General features: G+C 36.4%; 1 protein-coding gene and 2 pseudogenes across 2 annotated transcripts; all 3 read left to right on the forward strand.

Annotated features, from left to right (window-relative positions):
• Nucleotides 1-407: 407 nt before the first annotated feature.
• LOC147278710 (cytochrome P450 81Q32 pseudogene) lies at nucleotides 408-2256 on the forward strand (annotated as a pseudogene).
• A 295-nt stretch (nucleotides 2257-2551) lies between these two features.
• On the forward strand, nucleotides 2552-4583 carry LOC147278711 (cytochrome P450 81Q32 pseudogene; annotated as a pseudogene).
• A 5583-nt stretch (nucleotides 4584-10166) lies between these two features.
• On the forward strand, nucleotides 10167-13371 carry LOC147278712 (cytochrome P450 81Q32-like). 2 transcript variants are annotated; one of them, XM_086251854.1, is made up of 2 exons: nucleotides 10167-11242; nucleotides 12757-13371. In XM_086251854.1, exons 1-2 carry the CDS (start codon nucleotides 10280-10282, stop codon nucleotides 13369-13371), a joined length of 1578 nt encoding a protein of 525 aa, XP_086107980.1. In that variant the 5' UTR covers nucleotides 10167-10279. The 2 variants fall into 2 exon arrangements, with proteins under 2 accessions (XP_086107980.1, XP_086107979.1); XM_086251853.1 differs by lacking the exon at nucleotides 12757-13371 and adding an exon at nucleotides 11348-12052.
• Nucleotides 13372-17117: the final 3746 nt, after the last annotated feature.

The following is a 17117-nucleotide window of genomic DNA, read 5'->3' on the forward strand; positions in this document are numbered from 1 at the left end:
TTTAATGCATAGTTTAATTACATAATATAAATGGTTATTTATGATTTAATTGTACGCAGGTCAACTGTATTGTCCCTCGATCTCGTCCCCTGGTGGAAGCATCTGAAAAGTCAAATTTTATTTTGCATTTGGCCTAGTTAGTTATGTAGAGATTTTTTTAATTTTTGAGCTAAATCTTGCCTTTAGACAAGCATTTAGCACGGCCATACCTTTAATGCATAGTTTAATTACATAATATAAATGGTTATTTATGATTTAATTGTACGCAGATCAACTATATTGTCCCTCAATCTCGTCCCCTGGTGGAAGCATCTGAAAAGTCAAATTTTCTTTGTTTATATATGTTGAGGATGAGCAGAAAGAAAAGAGAAAAAGGACCAATAATTATTTCATGTATTGATCAAAGAATGGAAAATCCCTTGTGGTACAGTTTAGCTATCATCATCTTCACCCTGCTTCTCAAGCTCGTAAATTTGAATACACAAAAACACAAAAACCTGCCCCCAAGCCCACCGTCTCTTCCCATTATCGGCCACCTCCATCTTCTAAAACAACCAATTCACCAAACCCTCCAAGCTCTTTCCCAAAACGTGGGCAAAATTCTATTACTCCGGTGGGGTTCACGTAGAGTGCTCTTGGTCTCCTCCCCTTCTGCCGCAGAAGAATGTTTAACCAAAAACGACATCGTCTTCGCCTACCGCCCGCACTTGCTTGCCCTGAAAAACTTCTCGTACAACTTCAAAACCGTCTCTGTAGCACCCTACGGCGACCTCTGGCGCAACCTCCGCCGCATCATGACCCTCGAAATCTTCTCCTCCTCCCGCGTGGCCGTGTTCGCAATTGGCAGACAAGGAGAAGTCCGGTTGTTACTCAATCAGATCATGAAGAGTTGCAGTAGTACCCAGTTGGGGACGAGATCGAAGATTGAGCTCTAGTCCAAGTTCATCGACCTTTCGTTCAATGCCATGACGATGATGGTAATGGGAAAACGGTACTTCGGTGACGATGTTGGCGATGTTGAAGAGGCTAAGAATTTCCGGGAGGTTATTAGGGAGGCAGTGGACTTGTCCGGAGTAGCGAATTTGGGGGACTTTTGCCATTCTTGCAGTGGATGGACATATCTGGGATGGAGAAGAAGATGGTCAGATTGATGGGGAAGATGGACAAATTCTTGCAGGGTTTGGTTGACGAGCGTCGTCGGAAATTTTTGTCAACGAATTGTCGATCAAATGGAAGAAAGGTTAACAAGTTAATGATTCATGCAAGAAACAGAGCCCGAGTTGTACACTGACGAAATAATCAAGGGAATCATTTTGGTAATTCATAAATCCTACACTTCTTCAATTAGTTTTTTTATCTTTCTTTTTTTTTTTTTTCATTCCTGTAATTGTGAAAATAAAGGGTACTTAATTCTCATAAATTTGGAGGTTCGTTAATTCTTGTTGATAGTTCTTCCGATTTCAATTAATTATGTTCAATTTTTTTAGATTTGGGGTTCAAGTTTCATTGTCATGCGTTAGCATGTTGACATGGGTACATGGTATACTATTAAATTTCTGCCTATAAAAATAGCTGCAAGAAAAAAGAGACATAATAATAAATTGTAGCTGCACGTTGATCATTATAGAAATAATACTAATTACTAAATGTAGGTGTTGCTGGTAGCTGGGACCGACACTTCATCAACAGGATTGGGCAATGTCACTGTTGCTAAACCATCCAGAATCAATGGAGCAAGTGAGAACTGAGATAGACACCAAGGTTGGACAAAACCATGTATTGGAAGAGGAAGACTTACCAAAGCTGAATTACTTACAAAATGTGATCAATGAGACCCTTCGCTTGTACCCACCAGTCCCGCTTCTGCTGCCTCATGAAGCCTCTGAGGATTGTGTGGTAGGGGGGTTTGATGTGCCTCGTGGCACAATGCTGGTGATCAATGCATGGGCTATTCACAGAGACCCTGAGCTGTGGGAGGATCCTACAAGATTTAAGCCAGAGAGGTTTGAGGGATGGAGTGGTGAAGGTGGTGAAGGGTATAGGCTAATCCCATTTGGGGCTGGACGGCGAGGATGTCCAGGGGCTGGCATAGCCAACCGGTTGATTGGATTGACTCTTGGAACTTTGATTCAGTCGTTTGAGTGGGAGAGGATTGGTGAAGAGATGGTGGACATGAGTGAAGGTTTGGGCCTTAGCATGCCCAGGGTCAAGCCCTTGGAGGTTATGTGCAAACCACGCCCATTCATGCAAACTTGAAATGGATATTGTAGATGCAAGACATAATTTGGGTCCCAAAGCCCAATACAAACAACATGCGGCACTTTGTTTGTTTACCTGGAGTCCTGGCTAAAAGAACTTTTATGTAATAGGGATCGATATTGACGTGACATCAGAAACAAGAGAGGAGGGACGGTTATAATTGAGATATATGACCCTCACTTTTTTTATGTTAACAAATAGCTAGCTAGATGTGTCATGTTTTTATATATAGGTAATCCAAGTTCATAGACCAATATTTCACATTGATAGAGAAAATCAAACAGAACATAAAATGGTCTCTCCCATGTGGTACACTACCACTTTAGCTCTCATCATCTTCACTCTGCTTTTCAAACACTTGATAACAAACAAACAAAAATACAAAAACCTGCCTCCAAGCCCACCATCTCTTCCCATTATCGGCCACCTCCATCTCCTAAAACAACCAATTCACCGAACCCTCCAAGATCTTTCCGAAAACTTGGGCAAAATCCTACTCCTCCGCTGGGGTTCACGGAGAGTTCTCTTGGTCTCCTCCCCTTCCGCCGCGGAAGAATGTCTCACCAAAAACGACATCGTCTTCGCCAACCGTCCACACATGCTCGCCGCAAAACACTTCCACTACAACTACACAACCGTCTCTCTGGCCCCCTACGGCGACCTCTGGCGCAACCTCCGCCGCATCATGACCCTCCAGATCTTCTCCTCCTCTCGCCTGGCCGCGTTTGCAGTTGTCAGACAAGGAGAAGTCCGGCTGTTACTCGATCAAATCGCCACCCAAATGGGGAACACCAGATCATCATCGAAGATCGAGCTCAAGTCCAAGTTTATCGAGATTTCTTTCAATGTCATGACGATGATGCTCGTGGGGAAGCGCTTCTACGGCGACGATGTTGAGGATGTTGAGGAAGCTAAGAACATCCAGGAGGTCATTAGAGACGCAGTGGACTTGTCCGGAGCAACAAATTTCGGAGACTTTTTGCCATTCTTGCAGTGGATGGATATATCGGGGACGGAGAAGAAGATGGTGAGCTTGATGGCGAAGATGGACAAATTCTTGCAGGGTTTGCTTGACCAGCGTCGGAAATTTTTGTCTGCGAATTGTGGATCAAATGGAAGAGAGGTTAACAAGTTGATCATTGATAACTTGTTGTCGATGCAACAAACAGACCCCATGTTCTACACCGACGAAATAATCAAGGGAATCATATTGGTAATTCGCGAATCTTCCTGCAATTCGAATCCCTTTTATTTGTTTTTCTTTACTGGGTGTGACAAGTTAATGTGCACTTAATTTTGAGAAATTTATTGATTCTTTTTTACATTTCTTCATTAATTAGTTGCCCAACTCAATTACTGAAATTAAAAAGAGAAATTTCTGTTTTACTATTTTTGGTTTGGAGTTGAAGTTTCTATGTCTTGCTTGGCATGTTGCACAGTTGCACACATAGCATTGAATGATTGAGATAAGGTTAGGCATATGTGCCAGCACCTGTTTGAACTTTAATCAAATTTTATGCTTAAAAATTATAAAATATATAGCTACAAGGAGAAATAGACAAAACAATCAACTGTAGCTGCCGGCTGATGTCTACTAAGTTACTAACAATAAAAAAAACATAGACAAAAAGTTTTACTCACTATCAATAATATCATAATCATCAATTGATGTCTTCTAATTAATTTGTAATTGCTAATTGTAGGTGTTGCTGGTAGCTGGGACCGACACTTCATCAGCAACCATGGAATGGGCAATGGCGCTGTTGCTAAACCATCCAGAATCAATGGAGCAAGTGAGAGCTGAGATAGACACCAAGGTTGGACAAGACCATCTATTGCATGAGCAAGACTTGCCAAAGCTGAATTACTTGCAAAATGTGATCAATGAGACCCTCCGATTGTACCCACCTGTTCCACTTCTAGTGCCTCATGAAGCTTCTGAGGATTGTGTGGTTGGGGGATTTGATGTGCCACGTGGAACAATGCTAGTGATTAATTCATGGGCCATTCACAGAGATCCAGAGATTTGGGAAGACCCTACAAGATTTAAGCCAGAGAGATTTGAAGGATGGAGTGGTGAAGGTGGTGAAGGTGGTGAAGGGTATAAGCTAATCCCATTTGGGGCTGGACGGCGAGGGTGTCCAGGGGCTGGCCTAGCCAACCGGTTCGTTGGACTCACTCTGGGAACTTTGATTCAGTCATTTGAGTGGGACAGGATTGGGGAAGAGATGGTGGACATGAGTGAAGGTTTGGGCCTTACCATGCCAAGGATCAAGCCTTTGGAGGCTATGTGTAAACCACGCCCATTTATGCAAGCTTTATGATCGACATGTTTACTAATCCATAATCGGAATCAAAATAAGGAATTAGATTCCGATTACTGATACTCCTTTGTTTATTAATCATATGGGAATAAAAACATAAGTGAGGCCCACATGAAATTAGGAATTCAATTCCTTATTTTGGAGGAATTGGATTATTGGGTGGGAGATAGAAATCCAATTCCTTATTTTGGAGGAATTCAATTCCTTATTGTTTTCTCATTATACCCTCACATTATCAACTAGCATATAAAATAATTTATTTAGAATAAGAGCATTTTAGTAATCAAATGCCCGCATGATATCATTCATACTTTGATTCTAGATAGTTTAGTAAACAGCTTCAATGAGAATCCAATTCCTCCTCAATCTAATTCATCATCAATTCAATTCCTCCTAATCCAATTACGGATTAGTAAACATGTCATTAATGAAAACACACGACTTTTAATGTCTCATTGGTAAGGAGGGTTGGGTCCGGGATCTCATATATTAATTATATATAAATTAAGTCACATTAATTTTGCTACTTGTTATTCAATAATGCATGACCTAACTTCAAACTTGAATAACGTGGGTGTCGTTTTGGTGCCCACATTAAATCGCAATTCCAATACCTTCTTTTAATAAAATTTTAAAAACTAGATGTTGTTGAAATGTGATAAGCTGAAATGGGATTTTGGAAATTTGTCTACTTTTATTCTATGTGATTTATTGACTATCAGGACTAACTGCATTCTAGACATTAATTCTTTAATTCTAAGTAGACCAATCCTTGAAAAAATGTATGCTATATCGAATTAATTAATTTTCACTCAATTCTGTAATGGATCACTTGTCCCTTTGAACTCATCATAGCCTAACTTACAAAATTTCTTTTCCAATAGTAAGCATGTTGCTACTATGCTTAAACTGACAGAAGATCGAGGAATCCACCTTCTCTGATTCACTTTCTTCACTTTATTTAGGTTTTTTCTTTCGATATTTTATTTTAGGCATTTTCTTTAAGTACATTGCTTATATTGTATTTTTACTTTATTTATTTCTCTCGTTTTATGCATGATAAATCTAAATCTTGATAATTAATTTATCAAACTTTATTTTAATTTGCAAAATTCTTAGAACTCTTTAAAACAACCTAAGTTACAAATAATTTTTTAGATTCTTGTTTCAGTAATAATTTTAGCCTAATACAATAGGATTAAATATAGTTCCGTCTAGTCGAATCCAAGTCAGTACCACGTATCAAAGTCAAGTGATTTTATTTACATTTAAAATTAGGGCAATGCTAGAGTGTTTTAATGACATGTCAATTAAAATAACTGTTTTAACCTTCATTATAAATTTTACAAAATTTAAATTAAACAAAAAAAAAAATTTCCAAGCCAAAAATCGTTCTAACCCCTAAAAACTCATCACATCATAATCTCTTCCATGGTGGCAATTGTTAACATTCTTTTTTCTGGCCAGTAATGCTTTCCATTAAAACAAAAGCCACAGAGGTAGAGAAACAAATGGCTAGCTTGTTTAGGAGTGCTTCTGTAGAAAACGCTTTTGCAGTATTGCTTTCACTAAAATCGCTTTTGTTAGAAATTCATAGATTTTTTTTAAAAAAAAATTCAAGTACTTCTTGTTAATATAAGAAGCGCTTCCTAAGGAAGCACCTGGTGGTGCTTCACCCGGAAATGCTTCTAAGTGCTTTTAGAACCCAAAAGTGCTTCTTATTTTTTTTTTTCCAAACATAAATAAAAGCGTTTTTTACTATTTGAAAGCTCTTTTAAGTCTTTTAAAAGCACTACCAAACAAGTCAAAAGTCACCTTAATAAACCAAACAAGCAACAACAACTAAAACCAAACCTGCGGAGAAACTTAAAAACCAGAAACATAAATTCAACAACTAATCCAATGGAATGCCATCAGCAACAAAACCCCAAGCCGCCGTTCTATTTTATTAGATATTTAGATATATAGGAGTTTTTCCAATATTGTGCAAGCTCCTCAGTTTATAATGGAGCAAATTTACATATAATATTAATTTAATTTGTGCTCTTTCATGATTTCTTTGAATTTTATAAGAAAACCAATAGTAACCCAGATTATTTTTATCAAAGGTAAAATAAAAATTTTCTACAGAGGTATTATACATATTTCGAGATCATAGAATTTCTTAAGAAAATATAAAGAACCCATTCAACCCAGCCTAACAAACACTGAAATTAAACCTTATTCTCAAATCTTTCATTTGTTTATATATGAAATTTGGGTACAGGGAATAGGGCTCAACTTCTAAGAGTCCAACTTGCCTCCATATTTATAAATCAAAAGGGATTTTTTATCTCTTTCTCTATCATGATAAAGAATAGAGTATAAAATGAAGAGAAAGACTTCGGATGGAAGAAGAAGACTGTGAAAGACATATAAGTATTTAATTTCTTTAAGAATAATGCTATATTTATCACATTTTTATACCATATTTTTATACCATCTTACGTGTCATTATTTTACTGGATAAAGTTTTTTTTTTATTTATTATTTTTTAGTGTCCAATGCATAAATGCCATGTAAATTACCACATAAGGTGGTATGAAATTATGGTATAAAAATATGGGATGTTTAGCACTACTGTTTCTTTAAATATGATGTGGTACGTTGTTGAAAAGAACATTTGATTATAAATAGTAATTGTAGCCATTAGATTTGAATTAGGTAAAATAGTTTTTTAACAATAATAATATTAATTTGATGTGGCAAATAAATAGTGATGTGTTAAAAATAATTTTGCCACATCATCATATTAGGCATATGAATCTTGTGACCTTCTAGGGCACAAAAGTCTTTCCCTTAAATTAATGTATAACTAGCATGACCTTTGTACTGTAAAAAAACTAGCATGACCTAATTAACCCAGAAAGAGCCCAAATCCCGTCAAACTAGATAGAGCCACCGAATTCTGCTTTCTGTATATAATCTATAGATAGGGTTCACCACGCAAGTCTACTTCTTGCTAAGACGCAACTGGCAATTGATATCAGACTATGCAAAGGGTGATGATGCACCTGATGCTGCTTACTTAATCTCATTAAGTAGTGCAACGTACCCAGCTAGCCCAGCATCCCACGCCCCGGCCCACCGACCCCAGCCACTCATCTAACCCTTTAATTTTTCAACTCGATCAAACAATAAAAGAAAAAAAGAATTTTTTTTTTTTTTTTTTCAACAATTGATCCACCGACCCAGCTTGAACCTTTTTTTTTTTTTTTTTTGGGTAAGAATGACCCAGCATACAAGTCTATTTCCCACTAGAATACCGCCGTTTGAACTCATTATCAATTAATTAAGCATATCTCTACTAATAGTAAGACGACAGCTCCCTGCATGCAGCTAGTGGTCCTGTGGAGGTTTTAAACTCATCAATGAAAGCATATATTTCTAGACAGCTCTCTTGTTTGACCAACTTAAGATTCTTTAAATATATAGTGTGGATCCATATATCACGGTCACACCTAATATTCTTAATTTTTCTAACAACTATCATGTACTTGGAAAACATGAAGACAGAAAAAACACAAAGATCGACAGAAAAAAAACACGAAGACTAAAAGGAGAAGGCAGCTTGCAGCTCACTGACTCGCCGGGACGACTTGCAGCTCACCGACTCTGCTCGCTGCCACGTACCCTCACAGGTTTGTCTTATAGTCTTATTTCTTGTTTGGATTTGGGGATTTTGGGTTAATTGGGGCTGTTGGGTAATTAGATTTTTGCAATTATTTTGTTAATTGGATTTAGAGATTTTGGATTAATTGGGACTGTTGGGTAATTAGATTTTTCATTTTTGCAATTATTTTGTTAATTAGATTTGTGGAGTCTGGGTTAATGGCTGTTGAAGTGTTGGGTAATTAGATTTTTTCATTTTTGCAATTATTTTGTTAATTGGATTTGGGGATTTTGGGTTAATTGGGGTTGTCGGGTAATTAGATTTTTCATTTTTGCAATTTTTTTGTTAATTGGATTTGGGGATTTTGGATTTATTGGGGTTGTTGGGTACTTAGATTTTTGCAATTATTTTGTTAATTGGATTTTGGGATTTTGGGTTAATTGGGACTGTTGGGTAATTAGTCTCATTTTTGCAATTATTTTGTTAATTGGATTTGGAGCTGTTGGGTAATTAGATTTTTGCAATTATTTTGTAATATTGTGTTATCTATTTGTCTTATTTTTTATAAATGAAGTTTTTGTTCATTAATGTTGAAGAGTTTTTTTCTACTTAAAATAAATATTCGTAAAATTCTTAATTTTGATCCTTTGACGTTCGATCTCTAGATCCACCACTCCCTTCAAGGCTTTATGCAAACCACACAAAGCCACAGTCAGTTTCTCCTCCATACTATGAATTAATATTAATAGATCGAGCTAATAATTTCTCAGTAATAAATGACAGCTGATTGGTGATGTACGTATTAAACTAACATTCCCTAGGGGGATTATTACTATATGAGTTTCATAGTTTTGTATATGTAGGACTAGCTAACAATAGCCCTAAAACCAGCATATAAATATGTCGGTTATACATACAATAAGGCCGACAGTTAGTCAAGGCAAACCAATGACCCTATAATTTATGTAGTATGCCACAAAGAACATTATGTTGTTCCTTAATTGATAATAATTATCTCTATTTGCTCCACTTTATATAAATTCAACTCCGTTCATTATTTAATCTATATATATGAAAGTAATATATATATATATATATTGTGGCTTTTATGATTTGTTCAGAGCATGAAAAAGAATTTATGATTTGTTCATATATATGAATACACTCCGAGCATCTCCTTCTGGGATCTATTCGATAAGAATATATATGCATCTCCTGCAGACGTACGTTTCATTCAAATGTTTTGACCCAGATAACCCCTGAGGCGAGCTATATATATCATGTGACCAAATTTTGCTGTTTTTATTATTAATGAAAAGGTCAATTGATTTTAGGTACCAAATTATAATGTTTTTTCATTTCAACTACTAAAACATTTATGTCATTTCACTTTAGATACTAAATTTCAGTTTAGGTACCAACTTTAAAAAACATGATTATATCGAACTGTAACTGTCTAACAGTCATAACTTTTTTATTAATTTATTGTTTTTTCAATATTTGCAAGGTTTAAACTTTAATATTTAGTCTTTAGGTTATAGGACTTCATCCCCCAAACCTAAATCAAAAGTACGAAACCCTTAAAAATTTTGATTTTTTATAAATTTTAAATAGTCACAACTGTGACTGTTCGACAATTACAACTGTAACTGTTCGACAGTCACAACTGTATAACAAACTGATTTGTGACCTAATCCAAAATATTTTACTCTAGGTTAGTATCTAAACTAAAAAAAATTAGTGTCTTGCTGCTTTATTAAAAAACTATTGATATTTGGTATTTAATCCTAATTTTCTATTAATGAAATCATAACCCTAATTTTTCGTTTTTTTTTTTTTTTGTTCACACCAATATCAGGCATGCCATGTACGTGGCCAGATCTGCATATCTAGAGTTTCATTGTACTTGCAATTTGGACTCAGGATCAGTCCAACCATACATAGATCTTTAAATACACACATCGATCTCTCTATCTATCTCGCAACATATATATCCACCTCGCCAAAAACCTCATCTCTCAAGTATATTAATCCACTGGCTTCAATGGAGTTCAGTACTTTGGCAATGTTCTTCATCTTCTCTCTGTTGGTCTCCACCTACGTGATACGGAAAATACGTGCCAAAAACCCTAAAAACCTCCCACCAAGCCCACCTGCCATACCTATCATAGGCCATCTCCATCTCCTCAAAAACAAAAACGAACCACTTCACCGAACTTTCCAGAAACTCTCTCAATTATACGGTCATAAAATCTTGTTTCTCCGATTGGGGTTTCGTAACTTGCTCGTCATCTCCTCACCTTCTCTAGTTGAAGAATGCTTCACAAAGAGTAATGATGTCGTCTTCGCAAATCGTCCACACTCACTTGTCGGGAAGCATATGAATTACAACTACAAATCGCTAGGGTACGCTCCGTATGGTGACTACTATCGTACCCTCCGCCGCCTCACAACGCTAGAGCTCTTCTCCTCAAAGCACCTCACTGTGCTCATGAACTTTCGGAAGGAGGAGCTTCATGTGTTGCTAAAGGAGCTGTTTGGCGACTGTGGTAGTAGTAGTAATGAAAAATGGGCAGAGGTGGAGCTCAGGCCCAGGCTTAAGAAGCTCGCTTTCAACATCATGATGAAAATGATAGCAGGTAAGAGGTATTATGGGGAAGATAACGACGTGGCGCTGGCGGAGCATGAAGCAGAAGCGAAGCAGTTTAGGGATATTATGTGGGAGATGTTGGCGATTCAAGGGATTTCATCAAATGTGAACGAGTTTTTCCCAGTGCTTCAGTGGGTGGATTTTCAAGGGGTGGAGAAGAGGATGATATCATTCATGAAGAAGACGGATGAATTCTTCCAAAACCTCATTGATGAACATCGGAGATTATCGAGGAGTTCTTCGGATCATGATGAAGCATCTAAAGAGAAGAAGGCGACATTGATAGATTTGATGTTATCGCTGCAACAAACGGAACCTGAATTTTATACAGACGAAACCATCAAAGGTGTTATACTTGTAAGTATATGCCAAGATGTATATATACCTTTTGGGATTTATTATAATGTTAATAACATTACTTTTTGCTATACATATATATATACTTAACCAAATGTTATACAGACAATAATAAACGCTGCGACTGAATCATCTTCAACGGCAGTAGAATGGGCAATGTCACTTCTTCTCAACCATCCAGAAGTAATGAAGAAGGCTCGAGCTGAAATAGAAGTTAATGTTGGACAAGACCGATTGTTGGATGAAGCAGACCTTCCCAAGTTAGAATACCTACAAAACATAATTACTGAGACATTACGGTTATTCCCACCTGCCCCACTTCTAGCTCCACACGAATCATCTGATGACTGCATGGTTAATGGTTTTCATGTTCCTCGAGGCACAATGTTATTGGCCAATGCTTGGAGTATTCAGAGGGATCCTGAGTTGTGGGAAAATCCAGAAAAATTTATGCCGGAGCGGTTCGAAAGTGAGAAAAGGAATGAAGGGTTTAAGATGATTCCTTTTGGTGTTGGCAGACGATCTTGCTCCGGTTCTGCTTTAGGCAAAACGGTGGTGGGGCTGGTGTTGGGAGCCTTGCTCCAGTGCTTTCAATGGGACAAGATGGAAGGGAAAGAAATTAATATGACAGAAGCTGCAGGGCTTGCAATGGAAAAACTTGAGCCCTTTAAGGCTTTGTGCAAACCACATCAAGCCACAATCAATGTCCTCTACTCATTATGAGACATAATACTGAAGCGAGCAATTTCTAAAGGTCATGGATGAAATGAAATCCTTGATTAATTGGAACTAATATGTGAACAAGTATGCATGCATGTTGGGGGTTTGGTCTGTCTTTGCCTGTTTTAGGTTTCTATGAAACAATTTCTGATTAAATAAAAAAAGAGACAGCCTTGTGTCAATTGATCCACCTTTAATTAGGTGTTTATTGTACTAGTGTAACTTTCATGCTTTTGTATAATAAGGAAAATTTTATGGTTGTGAATAGATGCCTCCGTCCATTTCTTGTATATGTAGCATCTTTTTAATTCACTTGCTCTGTTTTTAAGTGAATGCAAACAAGAACTTTCCCGCCGGCCGTTTGAACTCATCAATAACTACAAAAATTAAAATCCAAATCGTAATTACCAATTAAGCATATATACAGAGATATAGTTCAAATAGGACAAGTGCATCAAGCTCTTGTTGCAACATACAGTGGTCTATCTAGCTTGTTGGTCAGATTGATGGGGAAGATGGACAAATTCTTGCAGGGTTTGGTTGACGCGTCGTCGGAAGTTTTTGTCAACGAATTGTGGATCAAATGTCTTGCTTGGTACGTTGCACAGTTGCACAGCTACACAGCTGCACACATAGCATTGAATGATTGAGATAAAGGTTAGGCATATGCATGTGCCAGCAGGCCCAGCACCTGTTAGAACTTTAATCAAATTTTATGCTACAAGGAGAAATAGACAAAACAATAAACTGTAGCTGCAGGCTGATGTCTACTAATTTGTAATTGCTAATTGTAGGTGTTGCTGGTAGCTGGGACCGACACTTCATCAGCAACCATGGACTGGGCAATGGCGCTGTTGCTAAACCATCCAGAATCCATGGAGCAAGTGAGAGCTGAGATAGACACCAAGGTTGGACAAGACCATCTATTGGATGAGCAAGACTTGCCAAAGCTGAATTACTTGCAAAATGTGATCAATGAGACCCTCCGATTGTACCCACCTGTTCCACTTCTAGTGCCTCATGAAGCTTCTGAGGATTGTGTGGTTGGGGGGTTTGATGTGCCACGTGGAACAATGCTAGTGATTAATTCATGGGCCATTCACAGAGACCCAGAGATTTGGGAAGACCCTACAAGATTTAAGCCAGAGAGATTTGAAGGATGGAGTTGTGAAGGTGGTGAAGGGTATAAGCTAATCCCATTTGGGGCTGGACGGCGAGGGTGTCTAGGGGCTGGCCTAGCCAACCGGTTCGTTGGACTCACTCTGGGAACTTTGATTCAGTCATTTGAGTGGGACAGGATTGGGGAAGAGATAGTGGACATGAGTGAAGGTTTGGGCCTTTCCATGCCTAGGGTCAAGCCTTTGGAGGCTATGTGTAAACCACGCCCATTTATGCAAGCCTTAATGTAAACACACGACTTTTAATGTCCCTAAGCCCAAACACCAAACGCCTAATGTCCCATTTGTAAGGAGGGTTTGCTACTTGTTATTTCATAAATGAATCATAATGCATGACCTAACTTCAAACTTGAATAACGTGGGTGTCGTTTTGGTGCCCACATTAAACCGCAATTCCAATACCTTCTTTTAATTAAATTTTAAAAACTGGATGTTGTTGAAATGTGATAAGCTGAAATGGCATTTTGGAAATTTGTCTACTTTTATTCTATGTGATTTATTGAGCATCAGGGCTGACCGCATTCTAGACATTAATTCTTTAATTCTAAGTAGACCAATCCTGTAAAAAATGTATGCTATATATATCGAATTAATTAATTTCCACTCAATTCTTTAATGGATCACTTGTCCCCAAGGAGTGTAATTTCGAAAATTTCGCCGAAATTTTCGTTTTTGGAGAGGTCCGAAATTTTATAACATACCCATTAATTTTCGATAATTTTTCGGCGAAATTTTCGAAATTTCGCTTAAATTTCGAAGCTGCCACACGTGTATTTTTGTAAACTTTCGGCGAAATTTGGCAAAATTTCACCCAAATTTCGTCGAAATTTCGAACCCATCTGGCATTTTCAATATTTCCCAACCCTCCCAAGTGATTTATCTACACTTCCCAGCCCCTCCCCGGCGACTTTTCTACATTTCTCAGCCCTCCTCCTCCGACTTCTCTGCATTTCCTAGCTCCCCTCCCGACCGGCTTCTCCCCGTGACCGAGATCGACGGCGAAAGAGACTGAGGTGACGGAGATGCAAGAGAGAGAGAGGGGAGATAGAGAACTGAGAAACAAAGATGAGGAAGAGGGAGAGGGAGAGGGAGAGGGAGAGGGAGGGGAGGGGGAGGGAGGGAGAGAGAGAGAGAGAGAGAGAGAGAGAGAGAGAGAAAGAGAGAGAGAGAGAGAGAGGAGCGGCGGCACAACAGGATGACTAGGGTTAAGATATACTCAAAAGCTTATAAGCTTATTCAAAGGCTTTAGCCTTTAGCTTTTTTATTTTGGGAAAGGCTTTAGCTGTAAGCCTTTAAGCGGGTGGGTTTTACTTTTTTTTTTTGGCCATCAGCATATTGGGTATTAGTCTATTACTGTATTACTGTATTAGTATTACAAATTGGTGGAACCAAGGAATTATATAAATGCGCAACCACCCAAATATCTTTGGCTGGGGATGACCAAAAAATAAATATCTTTGTCTGGGTTTTAAGAGTTGTGGCACTGGCACCAATAAGTTAAAGTTACGAGAAGAACTTGGCATGCAAAAGCATTTAGTAGTGGGAGTGAAAAGTTGGAAACTTGGAATTAATGTTGAGAGTTTCAGTTTTGCTCTGCTTTGTTCTTAATACTAAGATAATATAATAGCCAAATAGGTTTTATAATTTTTTAGAGTTCTAGAGTTTTAGAAATATCCGGTATGAAAAATTTAATAATAAAATATATATAAACTAAACAACTATATAAACATAATTATATAATTTTTGTACCAAAAAAAACATAATTACATAATTTATGGGTATTAACTAATTTAATTAAAAACTTTGTACTAAAACTATATACATTACATATTTCAATATGTTTTTTTGTCAGACATTAGGGTATTAAAAATGTAATAAAACCTAATTAAAAGTTTAAAACAATATAAACTATAATATGGTTTTTTTTTTATAGAAAAACTATAATATGGGTTTAGTAATTTTATATAAGTTTATAAACTAAATATCACTATGAAGTATTTAAGTTTATAATTTTATATAAGTTTGTAAGTATATAAGTTTAATATAATTTAGGGTTTAGGGAGTGGTTTATTGTTGATGGTTTATGGTTTAGGAGATAGGGTTGAGTAAATTTAATAATATACGGTATAGGGTATATAGAGAGTATAGCCTTATAGGGTATATATATAGAGGGTATAGCCTTACATGGTATAAGGTATATGGATGGCTATAGCCTTACATGATATATGGTATATAGTTTAGGGTTTAGGGTATGAAGTGTTATTTATATAATTATTAATCAGTGACCCATTTTTCTAATAGTATTTGCATCCAGCGCACATTATATTCACCTTATATCATATGAAACCTACTATATAATTTGGTTTTTTCAATATTTTTTATCTATGTAGTAGATAATATGTTAAATAAACATATGGTCAAGTTTCATTCAAAATTTCCGTATTTTGATAGTAATTTCCGTCGTTTTTGTCTAATTTTATCGAAATCGAAATTTTAATCGAAATTTCTGCGAAAATTTCCGTCGAAATTTCCATCGAAAATTTCCTCGAAATCGAAATTACACTCCTTGCTTGTCCCTTTGAACTCATCAAAGCCTAACTTACAAAATTTCTTTTTCAAAATGGTAAGCATGTTGCTACTATGCTTAAAATGACAGGAGATCGAGGAATTCACTTTTTTCAATTCACTTTCTCTATCGACCTTTTCTTTTTCTTTAAATACTTTATTTAGGTTTTTTCTTTTGATAATTTATTTTAGGCATTTCTTTAAGTACATTGCTTATATTGTATTTTTACTTTATTTATTTATCTTGTTTTATGCGTGATAATTCTTAATCTTGATAATTAATTTATCGAGCTTTATTTTAGTATGCAAAATTCTTAGAACTCTTTTAAACAACGTACTTAAGTTACAAATAATTTTTTAGATTCTTGTTTCAGTAATAATTTTAGCCTAATACAATAGAATTAAATATAGTTTCGTCTAGTCGAATCCAAGTCAGTACCACGTATCAAAGTCAAGTAAATTCATTTACAATTAAAATTAGGGCAATGCTAGAGTGCCCTAGCTAACAGGGTACTTGCCCTAATGACATGTCAATTAAAATAACTGTTTTAACCTTCATTATAAATTTTACAAAATTTAAATTAAACAAAAAAAAATCTAAGCCAAAAATCGTTCTAACCCCTAAAAACTCATCACATCATAATCTCTTTCATGGTGGCAATTGCTGGCATTCATTTTTTTGGCCAGCAATGCTTTCCATTAAAACAAAAGCCACAAAGGTAGAGAAACAAAGTCACCTAAATAAACAAAACAAGCAACAACAACTAAAACCAAACCTGCAGAGAATCTTAAAAACTAGAAACAGAAATTCAACAGCTAATCCAATGGAATGCCATCATCAACAAAACTCCAAGCCGCCGTTCTATTCTATTAGACATTTAGATATATAGGAGTTTTCCAATATTGTGCTAGCTCGATCCTCAGTTTAAATGGAGCAAATTTACATATAATATTAATTTAATTTGTGCTCTTTCATGGTTTCTTTGAATTTTATAAGAAAACCAATAGTAACCCAGATTATTTTTATCAAAGGTAAGATAGAAAGTTTTTGCAAAGGTATTGTACGTATTTAGAGATCATAGAATTTCTTAAGAAAATATAGAGAACCCATTAAACCTAGCCTAACAAACACTGAAAACCTTATTCTCAAATCTTTCATTTGTTTACTATATATATATATATATACATATATATAATATTTGGGTACAGGGAATAGGCTCAACTTCTCAGAGTCCAACTTGCCTCCATGTTTATAAATCAAATTTAAAGGGGTTTTTTATCGACCACTATCTCTTTCTCAGTCATGATAAAGAATAGAGAGTAATGGAGAGAGAGAGAGAGAGAGAGAGAGAGAGAGAGAGAGAGAGAGAGAGAGAGAGAGAAAGAGAGAGAGAGGCTACAGCTAGTGTAAA

Source organism: Dryas octopetala, chromosome 7, assembly GCF_963921425.1.
Source record: "Dryas octopetala chromosome 7, drDryOcto1.1, whole genome shotgun sequence".
In the NCBI taxonomy this organism is placed as follows: domain Eukaryota; kingdom Viridiplantae; phylum Streptophyta; class Magnoliopsida; order Rosales; family Rosaceae; genus Dryas; species Dryas octopetala.

What these genes read in the sequence shown, in the direction of transcription:
- LOC147278712 (XM_086251853.1), top strand. Translation starts at nt 10,280, where the DNA reads ATGGAGTTCAGTACTTTGGCAATGTTCTTCATCTTCTCTCTGTTGGTC. An exon ending in CCATCAAAGGTGTTATACTT is followed by an intron (nt 11,243 to 11,347) that starts GTAAGTATATGC and finishes AATGTTATACAG; the next exon opens with ACAATAATAAACGCTGCGAC.